General features: G+C 42.1%; 1 protein-coding gene across 1 annotated transcript in view; it reads left to right on the forward strand.

Annotated features, from left to right (window-relative positions):
• ITGAV (integrin subunit alpha V) overlaps positions 1-17404 on the forward strand; it is a 1332605-nt gene that overhangs the window by 595573 nt on the left and 719628 nt on the right. Inside the window, exon 8 of the mRNA XM_044075123.1 lies at positions 5872-5997. Coding sequence (XP_043931058.1) covers positions 5872-5997 — 126 coding nt within the window. The remainder of the gene's footprint in view (positions 1-5871; positions 5998-17404) is intronic.

The raw sequence follows: 17404 nt of genomic DNA on the forward strand, positions 1-17404 counted from the left end.
GTAACACAGCTCTGTATAGCATAGAGATTGCTAATACTATAGACAGTTTTTAGTCTTTTTTTAGGCTGTCCTGTTCATATACATTCATGTTCATACATAATCCTCAGCACAGAGGCACCATCAGCCATCTGAAAAAGGGGCTTGTAGCTGCATGTAAGAAAACTCAAAATTTTACAATGACCATATGTGATGACAACAGAAGGTATGCAGATGTTCTTCTACAGAAAATCCTCATAATAAGATGCATATTGTCATATCATTTGTCCTTTGAAACTCCAAAGCTAGAGCTAAATTAGCCTGTTTAAAGATTTGTGATAAAATTCCTTGTAATCAATAACTCCTGAAACGTGACCTCTTCTGAACATGGCGGTTCATAGGTTTATACTAGCCTATCTGCCCTAAGGCATTTATAAGCCTAGCCCAAAGTTATGTGGCTTACGCCACCCCTTATGTTAGAAATAATGTGCCCATTAGTTTGTTGTGTCTCTGTCCAGCAGTGACACAGAGATGATTCCCGGGGTAAACCTACGATCTCCCATCCACCGGTCAACATTTTTCTTGAACAGAGCCAGCGAGGTGCTCTGCCTCACATGGACTGGGATTTTATTCCACAGCATGGGGAGTCTCTGGGTGATAAATCTATCCCTCCAGCACGTCCTATTTATATCCGTGCTAAGGTTTAAGTCACTTGCTCTAGTGGTTCTGGTGGATTTGGATTTTTTGAGGTGGAGCATGTCCATTAATTCCGGGTTGGTCATGGCCTTGTATGTCAGGCACAGGTCACCACTGAGCAGACGGTATGCAACTGAATAGAGTTGGAGTTTCTTCAGTCTGGCAGTATATGACAGGTTTTGGAGTCCCTTTATCCTTTTGGTGAGGAACTTTTGGGGTCTCTCCAATTGCTGCAGGTGTCTGGTGAGATACATCCCGAATGGGGCATTGTACTCGATCATTGGTCTGATAAGTGAAGAGTACAGGGGAACAATGACCTCACTTGATCTGGATGTGAATCCCTTCATGATCAGATGGGCAATGTAGAAGGTCTTTCGAACCACTTTAGCAACGTGAGTGTCAAACGAGAGGTAACTGTCAACCTGGGTACCAAGGTCCCTGATAACCTCTTCTGTGCTTAGTGGGTTGCCATCTATATGGTAGCTTGGGGTTACCTTGTTTTTCCCGAAGGGTATGACTATACACTTTTTTGCGTTTAACTTCAGGCCATGGCTCTGGCACCAGCTATCAGTTTCCGTGAGACCCCTCTGAAGGATGTCTGTGTCCGATGTACTATCCACTATGGCATCCAGTTTGCAGTCATCCGCAAACTTTGTCAGCCATAGTCCTCCTATCTTTGCCTGTACTTCTGAGAAGTAGATGCCGAACAATAGGGGGCCAAGGAATGAGCCCTGTGGGACACCACTTGTAACCGGCTTGGAGTCTGACATGGCTCCATCAACTCTAACCCTGTGGGTTCTGTCCTTTAGCCAGTTTGCAACCCATCTTGTGACATATGGGTTTACATTTAAGCTGGTAAGTTTCTCTATGATACCCAAGTGGGGTATTGTGTCGAAAGCTTTTGCAAGGTCAAGGTAGGCTGTATGGACTGCCTTTCCCTCATCAATGCCCTTGGTAACTGTTTCGAAGAAGTCGACCAAGTTCAAAAGGCAAGATCTGCCCTTGACAAAGCCAAACTGGGCTGGGTCCAAGGTCTGCAAGTCCCCTATGTCCTTGTTTATGAGTTCCATTATGATCCTCTCCATAGCTTTGCAGACCAGGCTTGTTAAGCTTATGGGGCGGTAATTACCAGGGTCCGTAGAGGCACCTCCTTTGTGGAGTGGGACCACAGTTGCCGTACGCCACTCCTTGGGCACATGTCCTGTGGTAAGGCTAAGATTAAACAGCTGCCTTATGTGCGGGTTTAGTTCTTCATTGAGTTCATGTAGCACACAGCCGGGGACACCATCCGGTCCCACTGATGCTGTGTTTTTAGCTTTAGAGAGAGCAGCTTTCACCTGCGCATTTGAGATGTCTGGGAGGCTACACTCTGGTGGAATAGTTCTCTCTCCTTTTGGGGGGGAGAGGGGGGTGAAGTTTGCGCTGAACCTGTCTGCCAGTATGTTGGCAATGTGTATGGGTTCAGTGATTTTTGTATCATTTTGGACTAATTCTGAGCATATCTGGGAGTTTCCACCCAGGTTTCTGACATAGCTGAAGAAGGCCTTATGATTGTCTTTTGAATCTATGGCAATTTTTTTCTCAAAGTTGGCCTTGGATGATTTTTGATTTTATGAGGGATCGTAGGTGCTATTTCAATTAGCTATAAAGAGAAGGTTAGATTGTGCCAGGTTAGTCTTCGAGGTTTCTTTGAGTCCCAGGAGAGGAGACTTTGTGCAGGATGTGGTGGCCCAGGGCAGGGAGGCAGGAAGGGAAGGCTTCTCACTGTACTCCCCTCCCTCCCTCCTAGGGTGGTTAGGCCTCCCTCCTGTTGTTTCCAAGGCCCCCAGCAGGCCAGGTTTAGCTTCAGTTAGTGTCACCCCTAGTTCTTTTCAGAACTGTGCCCAAGAAGCATATGCTTTTGCCCCCCCTGATAAGAGAGAGGTGGAACCTGAGCTAGGGAGGGAGTTTTGAGCAGGCTCGGATGTTTCAGAGTCTCGGCTGAAGACTTGCAGGAGTCCTGAGCATTTTTTTTTAGAGACTCTTTCATTCCCATGAGGGCATTTTAAGTGGGAAGGTCTGGACTTCTCTGATTCTAAAAACTTTAGGGGATTTTTTTTTTAGCCCCAGCATAGGCCTTTGGCTATACCTCCTGTTCTGATGTGTGTGGAAGATGTTTTTGCAGAGGCTTTAATCCCTGATTTTTTGCCTCCTGCCTGTTAAAAACGGATAGGTATTACAGGGTGCCTGAAGCTCATAAGTATCTTTGATGGGGAAGAAGTTTATACTTCTTCCACCCTAGCTATGAGGGCTTTGAATTGCCAGTTCCTCAGGGTGGCTGCCACTGGGTCAGTTCTTCTAGGGCCGCGCCTGGCTGAGGATCAGAACTTATCAGTCTAGGGTCTAGACGTGGTAGGGGCAGAGCTCGGGCTGGGGGGGAGGCTCCTAGGGAGTTCACCTTTCACCTGCACAGTCGGGGTGAGGGCAGGCAGTCCTTTCAGTAAACAGCAGACCCAGCTCTCCTTTTTCAGCTGCCAGAGCCTTTCTCTGGCAGCAGCACCTTGGAGAGGAGGTAAGCTTTTCAAGGAAATTTGGAGCTAATCACCGCCCTTTTGCTTCCACTACTCTTACTGTTCACGAAAGTTTTCTGGCTCTGATAGCTTTCCCTCAGTCTAAAGGAAATACAGATCCCTTATTTGGACGATTGTTCGATTCTGGCTCAGGAAAGGGACGAGCTTCTTCATCTGAGACGAATTATGGATCCCCACGAGGTGGAAATTGTCTCAACTAAAGTTTTTTGAAGTTTTGAATGTTATTTTAAATTACTAGGAAAGGGAAAAAAAGTGTCATGAATAAAGGAAATTTTTTTTTTTTTTTGCAGCAAAGGATTTTTTTTTTTGTTTCTGAGCCTAATTTAAGTGTGGCTACTAGCACTTGCCACTAGCTTTTTTTTTTAAGGCAACTAAAGATATTTTGGAGGCAGCTGCTCTTATAGTTTGCCATGCTCCCTTACCTCTGCTTTGGGATTCTACCCAAGTGTAAGGACTGCAGCAATGTGAGATGAAGAACATAATATTCGGCCGACCGAGGGACAGCGGACTACCCAAGTGTACTGTACTTTTCTTGCTAGTACTGATCAAAGATGCCTTCCCTTTTTGGGATTTTGCTCTATTATGTAATAGCTTTCTCCTCTTATTGTAAAGTTTGTTTATGGCTGGGGTCCACCAGACTGAACGTTTGCCCTTGGTGGAAAGAGTCTTGGTTTTATTTGGGATTGCCTGATCCATGCAGTCCTGAAGGTGTTCATAGAAGGCATTTGTAAGGGCTTCCGCAGATTGGGTTGTGGTTTCCATTGGCTTGGGGGTCTTGAAGGATACCGCACCTGTCTTGAGTAGTGTGAAGTTTGTTTTAGAGAAGTTCTTCACTGTGGTCTTTTTTGTTTGGGGTGGGGGCGGGATGTGGATTTCTAGTGAGATTAGTTTATGATCTGATCTCACCAAAGAGGGATATACTTCAGGTGTGGAGCATTTTGTCCCCATGTTTGTGATGATGAGATCTAGTATATTTTCTCCTCTTGTGGGGACTGTGACTAGTTGTTCCATGGCATTTGAATTTATGAACTCCAGGAACCTTTGGGCTAGAAAGTTGGGGCTTGAGTAATGTTCCCAGTCTATATTCGGGTAGTTGAAATCACCCAATATGATGGTGTTTGGTGATACATTTATACCCTCCAGTGTTTTCAGGAAGGCTGTGTGGGTTTCCTGAGTTTGAGAGGGTGGCCTGTAGCATGCTACAAATTGTAGAGCAGTTTTGCCTATGGTTAATTGCACCTGGATGGTTACGATGCTTCGTGCGTAGCCACCAACCTGGAGGTGTGGGTATCCTTGAGGAATATGGATACACCCCCTCCTTTTGTGGTATGGTCTGGGTTTTTTGGCCGGAACGCATGATATGAGGTAAAACCTGATAGTGCCAGGGTGCTCTCAGGAGCCTTGAACCAGGTTTCAGTCACAGCACAGACATCGATATTCTCCATACTGAGAAGGGCCTTGAGTGCGTGCATTTTGAGATTTAGACTTCTGGCATTGAGCAGCATTACCCTTTTTGTTTTCTAGGGTGGTAGGTTTAGAATTTGAGCCTTGCCTAAAAAGGCACTATGGGGTGGCAAGAGCCTTAGCCAATATCCGGAATCCTAGGGTGACAGGTGCAAGCCGTCCCTTGAAGCAGCGTGGCTTGTCAAGCATGTCATCCCAGCAGACAGACACTGGATCCCCTTTGAATGACACCAGAAATTAAGCCAATTGTTAAAGCTGATCATCTTGTCACTATATTGTGGCATCATTCGTGGTGAAGGAAGGATACTGCTCAGGGTCAGGGTCATACCTGCCTGGGCTACATAATCAGAGAGCTCCTCTATGTCTCTTTTCATGTAGTCCAGGGAGGTACATCTCAGGTCATTCACACCAGCATGGACAATGACTGTGTCATACTTGTACTTGCCGTGGAGTGACCTGAGTGCTTGTGTTATGTGGCGGATTCTAGCGCCCGATAGGCAGCTTACCATGACCTTCTCCTTGTTCAGCCTGGTGAGTGGGACATCAGTGTGTCTGACTATGGAGTCACCTATGACAAGTATGTTTGGTGTTGTATTTGGTCTTAAGGGCAGTGACTGCCTTGCACACTGATTTTGTTTTTTATGTGTTGTGTGTGTGGTGTTTTGAGTTTGCAGTTGCTTGGGTGTCTGCTTTGGAGGCCTTTGCTGTTTAGGTAAATTTTTACTCAGAGCCTCCGAGTAGATTTGTAGATTAACCAGGCAGATTGCACCATCTTTAATTGTTTGTTCAATTATTAAGGTTTCTGTTCAGGTTTGCATTATTTTATCACTGGGTTAGCTGTTCAAATACATTTTAAGCAGAAGCATTTATGAGTGCAGCCATTTAGAAAGATGCATTTTCTTTTTACAGAAAAATACTTGATAAAGACCCCCCCCCCGTTATTTATTAGTATGCATTTTTTTCCATTTACTTTAGTAGCTTTCCTTATTTTTCAGTTATTTTGTTTATTTTTAATGAAAGTGTGTGCACCTTTCTGTAATAGAAAAGAGTAGAACAATATATTTTAATGAAGGACTTTTATGTTTGCAAATGGTGAAGTATGTTTTAAATAACATCTGTTTTTCTAAGCTGACATTAACTTCTAAATTCCTTTTACATCTTTCAGGACAGCTGATTTCTGACAAACTGGATGAAATTTTGAGCCAGTATAGAGCTGATCGTTATACCATCAAGTATGCTAATCAGTTGGCAACCAAGTCTGCTAGTGCTGCTTTCGATGACAGCTATTTGGGTAAGGCAATCTTCAACTTACAAAGTTATTAAAGTTAGAAATGCAGCCATCTGAAGTCACTAGACATTCAAAAATGATTAGATGGCATCATCTTGCTGGTAGAGATTGCTAATAAAATGAAAGACATCATAATGTTTAGAATTCCCAAATTAGAAAGTACGACTCAGTACTGATGATTCCATGTTTGCATGAATAGATCTGGGAACTTTCATGTTTCATCTCTAAAAAGAGCAGACTACTCATGAGAATGGAAATGTTGTAAAAGTATTCTAATGGCAGAATGTAGTATTTACAGACATGAGTGCACTATACAGAGTAGCTTCTGCATGACTGCGCAGCTTGCATTTTGTACCATTTGTAACTGTAGTAAACTCTCGGTTAACCAGCACCCATGGGGATTTGATTGGTAGATGCTGGATAACTGTAGCTTCTGGTTGCTTGAGACTTACTGTTAAAAATAGGCCTAATACTGTACCCCATACTATTTGTTTGTTTTGACTTGTTCTTAGGTTGGTGAGAGAGAGAATGTATTCCTATCTTACTTTTTAAAACTCAAACTCTAAAAACATAAGGTATGTTTCTGTGGGGAAGGAAACAGAAAGTGCAAGACATGAAAATTATACTGCATTTCTTCCATTTTTTTTTCTGGTTGCTTGAGTTCCGGTTAACTGAGAGTTTCCTGTAACATCTTTTATATATATATATATATATATATATATATATATATATATATATATATATATATATATATATATATATATATATATATATATATATATATATATAGTAATATAGTAGTCCTGTTTTGAGCCAGTAGAATATCCATATTGATTTTCATTGAATTTATTTTTCTCTATAATGTTCCATATTAATTTAACATATTTTTTTCTTGGATTTGCTGCTGTGCTGCGATTCCTATCCCCAGCCACCCCCGAAGACGTTGGTAATAGGCATGTTTGTTTTTCAGATATGCAAGTGTTGTGTAGTAGTTGGACAGCAGGTGGAATAAAATGGCAGTGTTCCCCATCCTGAAGTTTTCTTGGAGATGTTGCAGAATCCCCTTTAAGCTTGCAGTCATTCATTTCAGCCTCACGTAATACAGGATGGTGAGTGCCTGTATCTGAGCACTTTTAGGGAACATTGGATTCTCTGTGGAAGTCTTCCTGTATGCAGATGAATGATATGTACTTTACAGGTGTTCCTAGTAACAATGTATGTGCATTACTTGTTTTGCTGTTTAGTCATATCATGTGTACTGATACCAAGAACGGTAAACTTCACACTGATTGCTTATTTCTTTGGATCTGAGGCATGTATGTTTTATTGTTGCTGAGTATCTTATAATGGTTGTCAGACTTTGTACAGAGGAAGGTTGATTCTAGCAAAAAAAAAAAAAATCAGTTACCATTGTGGTTGTCTTTGTCTTCAGGAAGCTTGACTGCCTTTCTGCTTGCTGTAGAGGAGACTGAAAGTTTTTTATATTTTATTTATAATATGGCCTTGTGTGAAGTGTGCATTATATTTAAAGGACAGCTACAGCTTAAATACATAATTTCCTCTCTTTTGAGTGTGTTTCCATCCCTAGTGGATGATCCCCATACTTTCACAAATGAAAAAAAGCATGACTTATCGCCCCCCCCCCACCACCCCTTTCCTGGCATTTCTGTTTTAATCTTCCTTCTCAGTGTACACCACGCTGAGGCTGAATGAAAGCTTATGGTACTTTCATTAGGAATTTGTCAACCTTCCTACTGCATCACAATGCCCATTGCACCTGAAAGTATTCAGTTAAGGAAAACAAACATAACAAGGTTTCTGTAGCTCTTTTTTGTTATTTCACGCACCCATTAAGGTCAAAAATAAATCAGGCTCAAAATTCACAATTCTTTGATTCTCCACCATCATAAAATGCTGCATTTTTTCCATTTTCTGGAGCCATAAACCTGTTCAACCTCTTATAGTGTGAAGATGAATAAACCTGATAACCGCAGACAGTAACTTCAGTAATTAGCTGAGCTTTGCAAACCAAGAAATATAACATTCTAACTCAGGGAAGGAAGACAGAGCTCGACTTATGATTGTTAAGACTCCTAAGATGGCTGTACACTGATCAACAGTGTAACTTCAGCTCTCCCAGTGTGAAAAAAGAAACTGAGAGAGAAGGACTAGTAACTCTGACGGTTTCAGTAAAATTCAGGTACTGGCTACTAAGTACACTGCTCAGATGCCAGTAAAGAAGACACTTGGAGATGCTAAAAGTAAAACCAACTAGAAAAGGTGAAGAGAAAACACTAGCTGGGAAGGATCATGTAGATGTTCAGCAAAAAACAGTACAAGCTCCAGCTTTGGTACAAGAGAAGGCTTCCAGTAATTTGGAGGAAAATAAATCATATGTACCCAGAGCTAATTAAAATAACTGAAAAGCTAATTAAAATAAATGAAACATTGAAACGTGCTTTTGTGGTCTGCATTGTTCTGAATATTGCTCATCTCTGTCTGCATTTAATTTTGATTTGAAGCTCTTCATTTAAGGTTTGATCACTTCTGTTTTGTATCTTATTCTAATATTACACTTGTTTTGTTTTATGTTTTATGTTCTGTTGGAGTTTTAAGAGTTCATGGCTAGGGTCAGTTAAAAACAAGTTCCCAAAGAATTCCTTTTCAAACTGTGAATAGGATCAATTAATTACTGGGGGGAGCTGAGAAACGGCATTGTTTTTTTATTTAGAAATATCTGTATTTAGCTGAAGTGTTTGTGTGGTCTGCATTGCTCTGACTGTCGCTCATCTCTAGCTGCATTTTTCCACCTCCAAACCAGTCCTCTTTGTGTTCTTAAATTCCTCCCAGTCCCATCTCATCAGCTCATTCTACTGAGTATGGAGAGATCATTTGGGAAGGCCCATCCCCTTAGTTTCTGAAACTTAAATTATCTTGTTTCACCCCTTCCCACTTAACCTTAAAATAATAAAAATAATAATAATAAATTGCACTTAAATCATCTGCTTTTAATGTATTTGTGTTTCTTCCTACATTATTACTTTAGTTTGGTTTTGCTGCTTGTTCTTGAAAGTATTCAATTGCATTTATTCTGCTGCATTTATTACTGGTTGTTAGTTGTTGTTGTTGTGTCTTTCGGCTTTTCCCGGTTAAGGGTCGCCACAGCGGAACTCCGGTCCGCTAATGATTGGTAGTTGATTTTTACGTGTCGAGTTACCAGCCCTGACGCACAACCTTCAACGAAGGTACGCCCATTCACGCATGTCTCCACGCAGAAAACGCTCTAGCTGAGAATTGAACCGGACAGCATCTTACTGTGAGGCGACAATGCTACCGCAGCACCACCACCGCAGTATTGATTAACTTGTACCTGTTATTCTAAGCCTTTTAGTTTCAGCACGTGGGCTTCAGGCCAGTTGTTTTACATTAAAAAGGTTTGTGTTCTACACTCTCGTGGCAGGAGAGGTAACTTACATCCTTCTAAGTTGCTTTAATAATCAACTATTTGTTTTAATTGGGCATTTATTAAGGCTGTTTTGTATGTATATAAGTTTGTAGAGGGATGTAGTATTTTATTCTGAAGAAGCCCTATGTATTGAGTGGACAAAACCGCAAAATAAACTGGTTTCCTTTGGGTTCATTGCTTCACCATCCGTATTTTTGTGTTTTTATCCTTCTAAGTTGGGAATTGCTGGTTGAGGCTAAGTGTCTGTTGTTCTAAAAGTGTCTTAGTTCTAGTTTAAGCACTTGGGCTTTAAACCAATTATTTTACATTAAGAATGTTTGTGGTGTACACTCTTCTGGGAGAAGAGGGTTAATTCTGCCCTTCTGAGCTGGGAATTGCTGGTTGAAGGCTTTTTGTGCACTGTTTCTCTCTGAAATTGGTGCACCTTGTTTGCTGTAGCACAGATTAGATTCAGACCTGCTGAATCTAGCTCTGTTTGTATAACTAATCTTGGCCATCGTTTTTAGAGAGGGATCCCATGAACCCTAGTGGCAAGACTGTGCAGTTACAAATTGTCTGATTGAAGGTTGCTTGAACAGGGTTCAGTTTTGAGCTTTTTTATTGGCTAATATGGTTAAATCAGTTTGCTTTTGTTTGCTGCTGTTACATTTAAGTGTGTATCTGTTCTCCTGTGTTAAATCGACCTGAACAGAGTTTAAATATCTTTAGCATAGTCTGGTTATAAGTTTTGCTGTTTCCAGATCTGTTTGTGTGATTCCTGTGTTTCCTGCTATGCCATCTTATGTTGGCCAGGGGCCTGCCTGCACTTACTTGGGAATAAGTGAGCTGGTTAGAACTGGTTTGGCATAGGGTCTTGAGTTAAGAGCTCAGGGACAAGGGCTGATCGGTCAATTCCATTGTTTCTATTTTACTTTCATTTTTGTGGTATTTAAACCCTGCATCTGCACAGGTATGTGCTTGTTTGCCCATCATGGACCACCACTGTGATGTTTTAACCCTCTGCAAGGCATCTCCATTATATTTTTCCCTTACCAGCACTCCTGTGTAAGTGAGGCCCTCGCTTGCAGCTACTATATCGAGTTTCTCCAGATGTACTCGGACCTATAGGTACTCTCCTCAGATAGTACCCATTCTACTATCCCTGACCTGTCTTTCACAGATTCTGACAACCATGGATGGACAATTTCCTATGGTTTTTCTTACTAGTCTGGTTGATATGGGCATCCTGAGACAGTGAAACAGCTGCCTTATGTACACGGACAACCCACTACTACTACCACCTAAGAACACAATATGTGAGAGATACAATTACATTAAGAACCTAGAATCCTTGCTGTCTCAGTCACAAGCCAGTACATCTGGCACTGAGAAGGTTGTCTGCACAAACACTACGAACACCACACATCTAACACCACCCACAACTGTACAACACACTCCTACATATATGGAGGTTCTCAACAAAAATGTACCTAAACAAAAAAGACCTTGGAAGCAAAAACACACATGCACGTCACAACCCACAGCACCAAGCATCAGACATAGGAGATATGCCTGTGTATCAAAGCCTGTAAGGCCCAGCCACAAACCCAACCTACTAGTCGTAGGAGACTCTATCGTGAGGCACACATGGGCCCCTTACTAGGCTAGACAAGGATAAGGTCATGGTAAGTTGCTTGTTAGGTGCTAGAATCTGCCATATCATGAATGCACTCGTGTCTTAACAGGTACTGTTATGACTCTGTCATAGGCCATGTTGGTGTGAATGACTTGAGACATACCTTTCTGGGCTGTATAAAGGGAGACATGATTGAGCTCTTTGAAGGTATGTCCCTAGCCTTAAGCAGCATCCTACCATCACCTAGAATGATGCCTCAATACAAACAGAAAATGATTGACTTTAACAATTGGCTTAGGTTCTGGTGTCATTCCAAGGGGATCCAGTACCTGACAGCCTGGGCGGACATGATTGATAGACCACAATGCTTTGTCAGAGATGGCCTTCATCAGTCTCCCTTTGGGCTTCTGGCAAAGGCTCTTTCCTCCCCCATAGCGCCTTTTTTTAGGCAAAGTCATGAGCATAAACTTACCAACATGAAAAATTCTTCTAAACAAAATTTAAAGATCATGCTGCTAAACGCTGAGTCTTGGCATGAAACTGCACTCATAGCAAGTATTCCTTGCCTGGAGGATGCTGACATTTGTGCAGTCACTGAAACCTGGTTCAAAGCTGCGAAGAGCACCCCAGCCTTACCAGGTTACTCATCCTACTATACTGTCAGACTCCAAATGTAAGGCTACAGAGCCAAAGGAGGTGGAGTTTTTGTATTTATCAAAGACATACACACATTCAGGCTGGTCAAACTGTATGATGCACAGGAGACACTCCAAGTGTAGTTAACTGTTGACAAAACACCTATTCAAATCATAGCTAGCGACAGAGCCCCAACCCTGACTCAGGGTGCCCACTCCACCTATCTGGACTTACTTGAATCCATCAAGATTCAACCCTCTACCCTAATCTTAGATGACTTTAACTACCCAACCATAGAGTGGAAGCCCTATTCTATCCCAAAAAGGAATGCCCAGAGATTCCTCGACTTTGTCAATGCCAATGCATTGGATCAGCTGGTCAACACCTTGCATGAGGTGAAATCCTGGACCTGGTCCTAACCAATATGAGTAATCACTGTAGCGCCACTACAGTGTCATCCTTCTTGGTAAGATCCAACCATAAAGTGATCACTTTTGAAGTCACCCCCCCACCCCACCCCGTCAAGGTGGTGTTTTTTTCTAATAATTGTTTTTTTTTTTTTTTTTTTACGCTTGCTTATGCAGTTTAGAGTTGGAGGGAAGTAACATCTTATCCCATCACTTAAGAGGAGTAAGACCATGAAAAAGTGATATGTGATGGAGTGGCAGACCATCCCGGAACAAATGCTTCCTCACATATTGTAAATATACCTAGGATCAGTTTGCCATTCTTTACATGTCTGTGAAAAAAATAAAGCACTCCGCAAATACACACAGATATACAAGGGGCATGAAAACTTCTCTCAAAAGGCATCTCATCGGGGACACAGGACTATGTACTTTGAGGCAGTACTGCTAAGTGTTGCCCCACTGTTTGACCCTTTCAAATTTAAAAAGACAGTAACACCAGTTGTTAGTGTTGTATGATTTTATGCAGCTGGAACATGCACCTCAAGGACAAGCTGCAGCTTATACAACCAGAGTGGTTACTATTAAAATGTTCTATTATGACCTGGGGCTTGTATTTGGGAATGACTACTATTTGCAGATCAAACACAGTTTCAAAGTATGGCATTTGTTTCACTACATTTTACTGCAAATCCTATATGCAAACACTCTGGGGGGATAGAGATAGGCAGGGATCTTGGAGATATAGTGTATTATGTAACAGAGAAAATAATGTTATCTGTATTTGCACATCACACATCATCTACAGCTAAAACATTTACAGGAACAACAATACATGGTTACTTTGTTAACTGAGTAGGTGGGCTGGAGAAAGGTATACCTTTTTAAGCCATGACTTGGATTAATACAAATACAGCAGTAAAAGAAACAGCTGTGGGAGGTACTTTCCATAACAAGACTGAACAGGAGAATCCTTGCTATAATAATACTAATAATACTACTACTACTAATAATAATAATAATAGAATAGTGCATTCAGTGATTATCAGTCTCCAGGCAAGCATTTCCTAAGCCATCAGACATCTTTTTGTACAGGAGGAGGATCCTGTACCCATCTTTGTCCAGCAGAGTTTTCCAGGGGTATATCAGCCTTGCTTCCTGCTCCTTTTTGCATTCTTCTGAAACCAATATCAAAAGACAGAAGCTATATATAAATTCCCAGCCAAAAATGCCTGCTATAGGAAAAGTAACTGCTGGAGGAGATGCCCAAGTGTACAAAGACCTAGCTCTAGACTCCTGAGACCTATGCAAATATACATATCTTATGGCCATAAGGAAAGCAGATGTAGGAGGGAACCCCCACCCCTAGAGTCGCATGAACTAAAGTCCACTGAAGACACATACCGATGTTCAGGCAATGGTACAAGTTTTAGTGAACAAAGTAGTTTAATCAAAGATCCTTCTTATAACTTATGAGCTCTTTTCTCCTGAGCTTAAATGACAGACAAGGGTTTTCAAATCATAATGATGGATACTTATTGGGGATAACAGTATTGCTAGTTAAAGGTACTTGCAATGAACAGGAAATCATAAGATGTGACATAAGTAAGTGAACTTAAGAGTTTAGTAGTAAGCAAAAATTTTTAAACAAATTGTTACCCTCTTTTTGATATTGGATGAAACAGTGTGAGTGAATTTAAAGTTTGGGCTATGATGAACAGAGGAAAGGTTTGTCATTAAAGCAAGGGAAGTAATGGTGCTTTTGCCTCAACCTCCTCCCACCAATGGAAGTTACATATCCTCATGTCTGTGTGTTAACAGTGTGCAAGAATGCAACAGACTGGTCACTTTTAATTGTATTATGATGGACTGGTTTTGACTCTGTTCTTAAGTGTGCTAATGTATAGTGTATTCTTGTTATACTAATAATAAAGATTCTTTAAAAATAAGTAAAACTGCTTAACCACTCACAGATCCTTGCTTATACTGACCTTCCATGAATTTGAGAATCACACCTGCCCTTGGAGTTCCATGGACAAGTTAAAATGCAAATGATGGGCTGCTATACTGTTAAAGTGTATTGCAGCACTAAATAATGACTCAAATTTTGGAAATTATTTCTAAACTATTAGGCTGTTTAAAAAACAATATTCATGACCCACTCTTTGGTCATATGCACAGTTGTAATTATTACCACTGTTGCAAAAAAAAAAAAAAATTGCGCCCAGATTTGCACCAGTTTTAAGCACAATTTAAACATGATGTTCTTCATCTCACATTGCTGCAGTCCTAACACTTGGGTAGTCCGCTGTCCCAGTCGGCCCGAATACCAAAGTATAAGGCTGACGTCGGTCAAGGCGCATTTGTCTGACATCAGGACGTCAGGGTACAAATGCGCATGACCGTCATATCCTCAGTCTTTTTTGCCGCATGGTCCGATGCAGAAGCAGTATTGCGAGTGCAGGTTGGCGTTCTGAAATTTTCTGAAGTCGGAGTTTCAGACCGAATCAAAGTTGGCTAAGTACCCGTTGGGGAATATTTTGGTTTTCTTGCCTCAGTATTTAACGGATGTCAGAAAAAGTGAATAACTGTATTTCTTGTGGGAAACAGATACCTCATAGAGATTACCATACCTTGTGTATACCTTGCTTAGGGCCTGAGCACGGCGTTGTTGGCTGTCGCTCTTGTGCTAGATTTAACAAACGCACTATTAAGAGAAGATTAGATTGTGCCAGGTTAGTTTTGGGAAGCGTTGTAATTACAACATGCCGTCGGATGCTCCGGCGCCGCTTCATCTAAAAGCGCAAGGACAAAGCAGCGAAGCCTAGGGTGGAAGAACCGTCTGTCCCGGACGTCGGTTCTTTAGAGGCTCGGTGGAGCGGTGGTTCTACCAGAAGTTCCTTTGGATTCTCAGGGAGAGACTTTACTGTTACAGGATGTGTCCTCTCAGGAGGTAGGCCAGGCTGAAGGGGCTTCTCAGGTAGCTGTTATCCCCTCCCTTCCTAAGGTGGTTAGGCCCTCCCTTCTGTTTCCAAGGCTTCTTCTAGAGGCAGGCCAGGGTTAACTTCAGTGGGGGTCTCCCCTAGTTCTTCAGGGTCTCTGCCTAAGAAACATATGCTTAAAATGGCAGAAGATTTGATTACTATGATTAGAGGTTCTATGCCCCTGATAAGAGGCCTAGGGTGGAACCTGAGCTTGAGAGTTTTGAGCAGTGTTCGAAGCTTCTGAGTCTTGACTGAAGACTTGCAGGAGTATCCTCCTTATTCTGATTCTGATGTAGATGACTCTACACCTTGGCTTCTCCTCCTGAGGATTTTTCTTTTCAGAGACTCTTCATTCCATGAGGGAGCATTTTAAATGGGAAGGTCAAGATTTCTCTGATTCCAGGAAAAGGCTTAGGGAATTTTGTTTCTACCCCAGCATAGGCCTTTAGCTATACCTCCTGTTCTGGATGTGGTAGAGGATGTTTTTGCAGAGGCTTCCCTGAACCCGGATTCTTTGCCTCCTGCCCCAGTTAAACCGGATAGGTATTATAGGGTGCCTGAAGCTCATAAGTATCTTTTTAAGAGTCCTAGGGCAGACCCAGAAACTGTTTCTCAGGGCCCTAAAGGTGTTAAGGCTTCTGTTGTTAAAAATCCTGTTCCTTCTGATAAAGAGGCAAGGGCTTTGGATAGATGGGGAAAGAAGGTGTATACTTCTTCCACTTTAGCCATGAGGGCTTTGAATTGCCAGTTTCACATGTTGAAATACCAAAATTATCTCCTTTCACAATTGAAGTCTAAGGTAGATGCTCTGGCGGAAGGTATTGAGTGTAAAGAGTTGCAGGATTTAGTTCATGTTTCTGAACAGGTGGGTAAGCATTCCTTGCAATGTGGTTTTGATGCTGTACAGGCCTCTTGAGGGTGGCAGCCACTGGTTCTGTTCTTCGCAGGCACGCCTGGCTGAGGGATCAGAATTTAGCTGAACATGTAAAGACAAGGATTTTAGATGCTCCTTTACAATCTGATGTGTTATTTGGCGCCTGTGGAAGCAGTTTTAAAGAAAATGGAGGACAAGGCTAAGTCTATGCAGACTGTTAAAGATTTTTGCAGGTTCAGCCTCCAAAGTTTAGTAGAAATTGGCCTACTAAGGGGTGGACTTATCCTTCTTATGATTCTCAGTCTAGGGGTAGTTCTAGGCGTGGTAGGGGCACAGCTCAAGGTTCTTTTAGGCCTAGAACAGGCAGTTCGCCTGCCCAGTCTTCTGGTGAGGGCAGGGGTCAGTCCTTTCGTAAGCAGACCCAATGACTTGCCTTTTCAGCTGCCAGAGCCCTCTGCCTGGCAGCACCTTTGGGAGGAAGGCTGGCACTTTTCAAAGAAAATTGGAGTGTTATTACCCAAGACAGATGGGTATTGGATATCGTTCACCACGGTTACAGGTTTTATTTCCATACCTTGCCTCCTTTCAAAGGCATGCCAGACATTCCTCCTATACAAAGAAAAGAGGCTCACAAGCAAATTTCTCTGTTACTCCAGATAGGGGCCATTCAGCCGGTTCCTGTGCCAGAAAGGGGCCTAGGATTTTATTCTCGCCTGTTCCTAGTACCAAAAAAGGGGAACACGTGGAGACCAATTTTGGATTTGTCTATCCTCAACACTTATCTGGACATTCCCAAGTTCAAAATGTTGACGTTACAACAGCTTTTACCTCTGCTGGGCAAAGATCACTGGATGGTAACTTTAGATCTCAAGGAGGCTTACCTTCATGTCCGAGCTGGAAATTCCCATTATCAGTTCTCTGCATTGCCCTTTGGCTTATCTACTGCGCCCAGAGTATTCACAAAAGTTCTGGCTCCAGTTGTAGCTTTCTTCAGGCTAAAAGGAATACAAATCTATCCTTACTTGGATGACTGTCTGATTCTGGCTCAAGAAAAGGACGAGCTTCTTCAGCATCTGGAATATGTGATAGCAGTGCTAAGATGCCTGGGGTATTCTGTGAACGAAATAAAGTCCAGTCTAGTACCCTCTCAAGACATGTGCTTTCTGGGTGTGAGACTGAATACAGCAGCCCAGATGGCCTTTTTAACCCCGGACAAACAAAAGAATCTTTCCCTTTACTTCCATCAACTATCTCTTCAGTCCGGGCTGACTGCAAGGACAGTCCTTCAAGCCTTAGGGTTCATGGCATCTTGTATTCTGGTGCTTCCCAATGCCAAACTGCATATGAGGAAGCTGCAATGGTATCTAAAAATGTATGGACACAGCACTGCCAGGATTTGGATACTGTCATTCCAATAATACCTTGCAT

Source organism: Protopterus annectens, chromosome 6.part0, assembly GCF_019279795.1.
Source record: "Protopterus annectens isolate FY-2018-M chromosome 6.part0, PAN1.0, whole genome shotgun sequence".
Classification (NCBI taxonomy): Eukaryota; Metazoa; Chordata; order Ceratodontiformes; family Protopteridae; genus Protopterus; species Protopterus annectens.